The 8,805-nt window shown below is 36.3% G+C and overlaps 1 protein-coding gene across 1 annotated transcript; it reads left to right on the top strand.

Annotated features, from left to right (window-relative positions):
- Positions 1 to 7,239: 7,239 nt before the first annotated feature.
- Positions 7,240 to 8,459, top strand: LOC147840997 (uncharacterized). Its single transcript, XM_087278643.1, has 2 exons — positions 7,240 to 7,925; positions 8,269 to 8,459. Exon 1 carries the CDS (start codon positions 7,362 to 7,364, stop codon positions 7,887 to 7,889), a length of 528 nt encoding a protein of 175 aa, XP_087134769.1. The 5' UTR covers positions 7,240 to 7,361; the 3' UTR covers positions 7,890 to 7,925; positions 8,269 to 8,459.
- The last annotated feature ends 346 nt before the right edge of the window (positions 8,460 to 8,805 follow it).

The following is an 8,805-nucleotide window of genomic DNA, read 5'->3' as shown; positions in this document are numbered from 1 at the left end:
GGACTCTTCCGGCCCACCTGAAACACTTCTGGCTGGAGGGTGTCCCATCTGTTCAGGATCCTGCAGCTGTGGTCAGGTTAGATCACACTTACAGCATCTCTGACCCAGGTTTGGAGCAGCGTCACCTGAGGAATGCGGCTGTCCTTCCACCTCTACGTCCAGCATCCCCAGCGTCTTCAGTGGATGCGGGACAGCAGGAGGAGCCACTCACCATTCACGGCTACAGTGTTCAGGCCTACCAGGAGATCTACCGTTCTGTGGTGGAGCCCATGATGAAGGACCGTCCTTACAGCCTGCAGCTGGGCCTGGAGATCAAGCAGCGGCTGTGGGAGGCGCTCAGGTGTCCTGTAGTGGAGGAGAAGGAGCAGGCCGATGGACAAATCCTCATCACGGAGAGCAGATGTGGTTCCAGACCATACAGCATCGCTCCTCGAGTCCATGTGGACATCAGTGGAGAGCCACTGCCTGAGAAGCCCAGAAGAAAGAGGGCCAGACGCTGAATCTTCAGTGTCCCAAACCACACTGCAGGCCTGTGTATGTATATACTGTACATAGTTGTAGAGCAACTTCACAGTAAGTTTCCTTTTGCATGTTTTGTTTCATCAATTGCTTGTTTTTCTTGATTGAGGCTCTTGGTTCTCTCGGTGGTCTTTACTGCATTGCTGTGTGGTCTTCAGGTGGGTTTCTGGTCGGTTGTTCTCGTGTTGCTGGTCAGTCGATGGACTCTTCTCATTGTTTCGATGCGTTTAGTGATTTGCAGTGCCTGTTAGGGTAGGGTAGGTTAGGTTAGGGTCCCTCACGTGGTTTGCAGCTTGACGTGCTGTGAGGGCTTGTGTGCATCAGTGATGCTGAGAGCTTCGCCACTGGTATTTCACAGATACTGGCAGGGTCACCCATAGTGGACTGGTCTCAGCTGAGATGCCCGACTAAGACAAACCATCTGATTCTGGACAGCAGAAGATTTACCTGTTCTCCAGCAGAAGAGTAACATCAGAATCACCTGAAGATGTGGAAGTCACAGGTGGATTTGAGGAAGCAACTATCCTAAATAAATGAATAAACAAATTAATAAAATCATTCATAAAAAATAAAAAAGAGTCTGCATGCATTTTCTTTTTCTTCTATTATGCTGAATTTCATTGTGTTTTATATAATTGTGTTATTTTATATAATTATTATGAAATTATTATTATGAAAAATTAAAACAATTATGATCATATATAATTATTACCCTGTCAACATGATTTTCAAAGTTATTCACCACAAATTTATCTAAAAACTATAATATAATAAAAATCATAATAACAATAATCATAATTTAAAAAATACAATAAATAAAACAAATTATAAAATCAATATTTAAACAATATTTTGATTGAATAATATTTTCAATTATGCTATAAATATAAATGATTATTATTTATAGACTGTAAAATAAAAAACACTTTACATTTTCTAGTAAGTGGTCACATCTAAATTCAATTGCAGCAACAGCCTGAACTAAAAAAAAGCTTTCATTTATCCAATTAAAAATAATTAAGGTAATGGTTCACATCTAAATGTTATCACGTGACCCAATGAAAAATAAATTATTTGTCTTAAATAATATTTGCTTTCTCCATGAGAACAATTTTATATAACCTGGTACAAAACATTTGTCTTGTTGAAGAAAATCAATTAATTTAAATTCTCTGTTTGCTTTAGATAAAAAATATCAGTCAAAACAAAAGTTCCCATAAAATGTTCATTCATACAATTACAAAATTAGGGTACTGGTTTCACATCTGAATTTGATCATTTGAGCCAATAAAAAATAAAGTCCATAAAACATATTGAGCTTGTTTAATACACATGCACTGGCCTGTGTGAGTAACCTTAACATTTGACATTGGTCAAAACATTTCTTAGTTGAGTTCTTAATCAGAAACATTTATATTGAACTCTGTTTTGAACTTAAAGTATTTTACTTCGCCACCTTAGAGTTATAAGGTTCTGTCTGACATTTTTGTCAAAATTGAGTTATTCACATATTCTTTTTAAATGGCAACTTATTTACATTATGGGATGTGTTTTCATAAGTTGTTTACATTTTAAGGTTTTTTATTTAAAAAACAAAAACGGTTTATTTACAAAGTTTAACTCTAGCTTGGCTCTATAAGGTTCTATCTGTGAGCCAATCAGCATTTTTATTGCATGCACGAGGACCAATCAGGATCAGCTTTCTTTGTCATTTCACTGGACTGCTCCATTGACAGCGGGAAACACCAGAAAGACAAAATCAGAGTCAATTAAAGAATTAGTCCCTTTATTAATCTGGGGTCGCCACAGCAGAATTAACCGCCAACTTATCCAGCATATGTTTTACACAGCGGATGCCCTTACAGCTGCAACCTAACACTGGGAAACACCCATTCACACTCAATCACACACATACACTATAGCCAATTTTAGCTTATCCAATTCACCTGTACAGCATGTCTTTGGACTTGTGGGGGAAACTGGAGCACCCAGAGGAAACCCACGCAAACACGGGGAGAACATGCAAACTCCACACAGAAACACCAACTGACCCAGCCAAGGCTCGAACCAGCGAGCCTCTTGCTGTGAGGCAATCGTGCTACCCACTGCGCCACTGCTACGCAAATGCTGAGATGAAATGCTCAATTTTACATTGTTGAAAAATAAATTAATATTTTAAAAATGTTATATTAAAAGTGAAATATTTTTATTTTTGTATATATAGTCAGTGAAACACTTTTCAGTGTTTATTAAACTCATTTGCTCATTGTTTCTTTTAAAGTCTATAAGTTTGTTATTAAGCCTTGAAGGGCAAATACTTAATTTATTTCATAGAGCATATCATTCAATAATTATAATTCAATAATTTATTTAAAGCATAAAATTTAATAAATATGAACATGTTAATCAGATAAAACAAACAGCTGCACTGGAAAAAAATATTTAGTACAGCCTTGTATGCTTAATTTTAAAAGAAAAAATATTCATCATAAAACATAAAATAAATGTAAACATAAAATAAATGAACGCAGAAAGAACCTTATAATTCTAAGGTGACGATCTTGAGAAAAAAAATATTATAAAAAATCATATTAAACTGAAATGAAAGGTACATTTTTAATTGAATAAAGTATTGCCACTGGTCTTTAGGGTAATATAAATTAGAAAGTGACCACATTTCTAATATAGAAAATGGCATAATAAATAAAAAATATCACTGAAATTATTCTTATAAATAGATAAATAAATGTGGATAATATTTTATATATATTTTATTTACTATTATGTAAAATATATTATTATTATTATAATTATTGTTGTTGTAGTTATTATTAATATCAATATTAATATTATTAGAGAATCTGCTGCCTAATTGATTTGAATAAAATTTAACTCAAGTTTTGTTCTGTTTACACTATACTCATGTATATATACTGTAAAAAGACCAAGTGTGTAACAGAGAATCAATGGAGAAGAGCTCTACTACTGCTCTGATTGACTTTCTGCTGATCAACTGTTGTTTACATTTAAACCAGTTCAATATTCTGTCACCACGGCGACTTGAGTTTACACTGGAAATCAACACAACTCTCTGAGTCTGATCACTCGAGCTCTTTGAACTTTCCAGTCTCACAAGTTTCATCTGATTTGTCTGATTTTGAAAGTTGATCTTCATGGAGCGACGACACCTCAGAAGGACCAGGACTCTTCCGGCCCACCTGAAACACTTCTGGCTGGAGGGTGTCCCATCTGTTCAGGATCCTGCAGCTGTGGTCAGGTTAGATCACACTTACAGCATCTCTGACCCAGGTTTGGAGCAGCGTCACCTGAGGAATGCGGCTGTCCTTCCACCTCTACGTCCAGCATCCCCAGCGTCTTCAGTGGATGCGGGACAGCAGGAGGAGCCACTCACCATTCACGGCTACAGTGTTCAGGCCTACCAGGAGATCTACCGTTCTGTGGTGGAGCCCATGATGAAGGACCGTCCTTACAGCCTGCAGCTGGGCCTGGAGATCAAGCAGCGGCTGTGGGAGGCGCTCAGGTGTCCTGTAGTGGAGGAGAAGGAGCAGGCCGATGGACGAATCCTCATCACGGAGAGCAGATGTGGATCCAGACCATACAGCATCGCTCCTCGAGTCCATGTGGACATCAGTGGAGAGCCACTGCCTAAGGAGCCCAGAAGAAAGAGGGCCAGACGCTGAATCTTCAGTGTCCCAAACCACACTGCAGGCCTGTGTATGTATATACTGTACATAGTTGTAGAGCAACTTCACAGTAAGTTTCCTTTTGCATGTTTTGTTTCATCAATTGCTTGTTTTTCTTGATTGAGGCTCTTGGTTCTCTCGGTGGTCTTTACTGCATTGCTGTGTGGTCTTCAGGTGGGTTTCTGGTCGGTTGTTCTCGTGTTGCTGGTCAGTCGATGGACTCTTCTCGTTGTTTCGATGCGTTTAGTGATTTGCAGTGCCTGTTAGGGTAGGGTAGGTTAGGTTAGGGTCCCTCACGTGGTTTGCAGCTTGACGTGCTGTGAGGGCTTGTGTGCATCAGTGATGCTGAGAGCTTCGCCACTGGTATTTCACAGATACTGGCAGGGTCACCCATAGTGGACTGGTCTCAGCTGAGATGCCCGACTAAGACAAACCATCTGATTCTGGACAGCAGAAGATTTACCTGTTCTCCAGCAGAAGAGTAACATCAGAATCACCTGAAGATGTGGAAGTCACAGGTGGATTTGAGGAAGCAACTATCCTAAATAAATGAATAAACAAATTAATAAAATCATTCATAATAAATAAAAAAGAGTCTGCATGCATTTTCTTTTTCTTCTATTATGCTGAATTTCATTGTGTTTTATATAATTGTGTTATTCCTGTGGTATAGATCATTATGAAATTATTATTATGAAAAATTAAAACAATTATGATCATATATAATTATTACCCTGTCAACATGATTTTCAAAATTATTCACCACAAATTTATCTAAAAACTATAATATAATAAAAATCATAATAACAATAATCATAATTTAAAAAATACAATAAATAAAACAAATATTAAAATCAATATTTAATCAATATTTTGATTGAATAATATTTACAATTATGCTATAAATATAAATGATTATTATTTATAGACTGTAAAATAAAAAAACTTTACATTTTCTAGTAAGTGGTCACATCTAAATTCAATTGTAGCAACAGCCTGCACTAAAAAAAACCTTTCATTTATCCAGTTAAAAATAATTAAGGTAATGGTTCACATCTAAATGTTATCACGTGACCCAATGAAAAATAAATTATTTGTCTTAAATAATATTTTCTTTCTCCATGAGAACAATTTTATATAACCTGGTACAAAACATTTGTCTTGTTGAAGAAAATCAATTAATTTAAATTCTCTGTTTGCTTTAAATAAAAAATATCAGTCAAAACAAAAGTTCCCATAAAATGTTCATTCATACAATTACAAAATTAGGGTACTGGTTTCACATCTGAATTTGATCATTTGAGCCAATAAAAAATAAAGTCCATAAAACATATTGAGCTTGTTTAATACACATGCACTGGCCTGTGTGAGTAACCGTAACATTTGACATTGAACAAAACATTTCTTAGTTGAGTTCTTAATCAGAAACATTTATATTGAACTCTGTTTTGAACTTAAAGTATTTTACTTCGCCACCTTAGAGTTATAAGGTTCTGTCTGACATTTTTGTCAAAATTGAGTTATTCACATATTCTTTTTAAATGGCAACTTATTTACATTATGGGATGTGTTTTTATAAGTTGTTTACATTTTAAGGCTTTTTATTTAAAAAACAAAAACGGTTTATCTGCAAAGTTGAACTCTAGCTTGGCTCTATAAGGTTCTATCTGTGAGCCAATCAGCATTTTTATTGCACGCACGAGGACCAATTAGGATCAGCTTTCTTTGTCATTTCACTGGACTGCTCCATTGACAGCGGGAAACACCAGAAAGACAAAATCAGAGTCAATTAAAGAATTAGTCCCTTTATTAATCTGGGGTCGCCACAGCAGAATTAACCGCCAACTTATTCAGCATATGTTTTACACAGCGGATGCCCTTACAGCTGCAACCTAACACTGGGAAACAACCATACACACTCAATCACACACATACACTATGGCCAATTTTAGCTTATCCAATTCACCTGAACCGCATGTCTTTGGACTTGTGGGGGAAACTGGAGCACCCAGAGGAAACCCACACAAACACGGGGAGAACAAGTTAGTCAATCGTGCTACCCACTGCGCCACTGCTACGCAAATGTTGAGATGAAACGCTCAATTTTACATTGTTGAAAAAGAAATTAATATTTAAAAAATGTTATATTAAAAGTGAAATATTTTTATTTTTGTATATATAGTCAGTGAAACACTTTTCAGTGTTTATTAAACTCATTTGCTCATTGTTTCTTTTAAAGTCTATAAGTTTATTATAAAACTTGTAGGGCAAATACTTAATTTATTTCATAGAGCATATAATTTAATAAATATAATTAAATAATTTATTTAAAGCATAAAATTTGATAAATATGAACATATTAATCAGATAAAACTAACAGCTGCACTGGAAAAAATATTTAGTACAGCCTTGTATGCTTAATTTTAAAAGAAAAAATATTCATCATAAAACATAAAATAAATGTAAACATAAAATAAATGAACGCAGAAAGAACCTTATAATTCTAAGGTGACGATCTTGAGAAAAAAAATATTATAAAAAATCATATTAAACTGAAATGAAAGGTACATTTTTAATTGAATAAAGTACTGCCACTGGTCTTTAGGGTAATATAAATTAGAAAGTGACCACATTTCTAATATAGAAAATGGCATAATAAATAAAAAATATCACTGAAATCTTCCTTATAAATTGATAAATAAATGTGGATAATATTTTATGTATATTTTATTTACAATTATCTAAAATATATTATTATTATTATTGTTGTTGTTTTTGTTGTTGTTATTATTATTATTAATATTATTATTAATAATATTAGGGAATTTGCTGCCTAAGTGATTTTAATAAAATTTAACTCAAGTTTTGTTCTGTTTACACTATACTCATGTATATATACTGTAAAAAGACCAGGTGTGTAACAGAGAATCAATGGAGAAGAGCTCTTCTACTGCTCTGATTGACTTTCTGCTGATCAACTATTATTTACATTTAAACCAGTTCAATATTCTGTCACCACGGCGACTTGAGTTTACACTGGAAATCAACACAACTCTCTGAGTCTGATCACTCGAGCTCTTTGAACTCTCCAGTCTCACAAGTTTCATCAGATTTGTCTGATTTTGAAAGTTGATCTTCATGGAGCGACGGCACCTCAGAAGGACCAGGACTCTTCCGGCCCGCCTGAAACACTTCTGGCTGGAGGGTGTCCCATCTGTTCAGGATCCTGCAGCTGTGGTCAGGTTAGATCACACTTACAGCATCTCTGACCCAGGTTTGGAGCAGCGTCACCTGAGGAATGCGGCTGTCCTTCCACCTCTACGTCCAGCATCCCCAGTGTCTTCAGTGGATGCGGGACAGCAGGAGGAGCCACTCACCATTCACGGCTACAGTGTTCAGGCCTACCAGGAGATCTACCGTTCTGTGGTGGAGCCCATGATGAAGGACCGTCCTTACAGCCTGCAGCTGGGCCTGGAGATCAAGCAGCGGCTGTGGGAGGCGCTCAGGTGTCCTGTAGTGGAGGAGAAGGAGCAGGCCGATGGACGAATCCTCATCACGGAGAGCAGATGTGGTTCCAGACCATACAGCATCGCTCCTCGAGTCCATGTGGACATCAGTGGAGAGCCACTGCCTGAGAAGCCCAGAAGAAAGAGGGCCAGACGCTGAATCTTCACAGTGTCCCAAACCACACTGCAGGCCTGTGTATGTATATACTGTACATAGTTGTAGAGCAACTTCACAGTAAGTTTCCTTTTGCATGTTTTGTTTCATCAATTGCTTGTTTTTCTTGATTGAGGCTCTTGGTTCTCTCGGTGGTCTTTACTGCATTGCTGTGTGGTCTTCAGGTGGGTTTCTGGTCGGTTGTTCTCGTGTTGCTGGTCAGTCGATGGACTCTTCTCGTTGTTTCGATGCGTTTAGTGATTTGCAGTGCCTGTTAGGGTAGGGTAGGTTAGGTTAGGGTCCCTCACGTGGTTTGCAGCTTGACGTGCTGTGAGGGCTTGTGTGCATCAGTGATGCTGAGAGCTTCGCCACTGGTATTTCACAGATACTGGCAGGGTCACCCATAGTGGACTGGTCTCAGCTGAGATGCCCGACTAAGACAAACCATCTGATTCTGGACAGCAGAAGATTTACCTGTTCTCCAGCAGAAGAGTAACATCAGAATCACTTAAAGATGTGGAAGTCACAGGTGGATTTGAGGAAGCAACTATCCTAAATAAATGAATAAACAAATTAATAAAATCATTCATAAAAAATAAAAAAGAGTCTGCATGCATTTTCTTTTTCTTCTATTGTGCTGAATTTCATTGTGTTTTATATAATTGTGTTATTCCTGTGGTATAGATCATTATGAAATTATTATTATGAAAAATTAAAACAATTATGATCATATATAATTATTACCCTGTCAACATGATTTTCAAAATTATTCACCACAAATTTATCTAAAAACTATAAAATAATAAAAATCATAATAACAATAATCATAATTTAAAAAATACAATAAATAAAACTAATTATAAAATCAATATTTAAACAATATTTTGATTGAATAATATTTTCAATTATGCTATAAATATAA

This window comes from Danio rerio, chromosome 13 (genome assembly GCF_052040795.2).
Source record: "Danio rerio strain M-AB ecotype USA chromosome 13, GRCz13ab, whole genome shotgun sequence".
NCBI lineage: Eukaryota > Metazoa > Chordata > Actinopteri > Cypriniformes > Danionidae > Danio > Danio rerio.
The sequence above is the reverse complement of the archived record's forward strand: the minus strand, read 5'-3'. Positions and strand labels throughout refer to the sequence as shown.

Bases quoted from the DNA above. Each gene is read 5' to 3' on its own strand.
- LOC147840997 (XM_087278643.1), top strand. From the start codon at position 7,362: ATGGAGCGACGGCACCTCAGAAGGACCAGGACTCTTCCGGCCCGCCTG.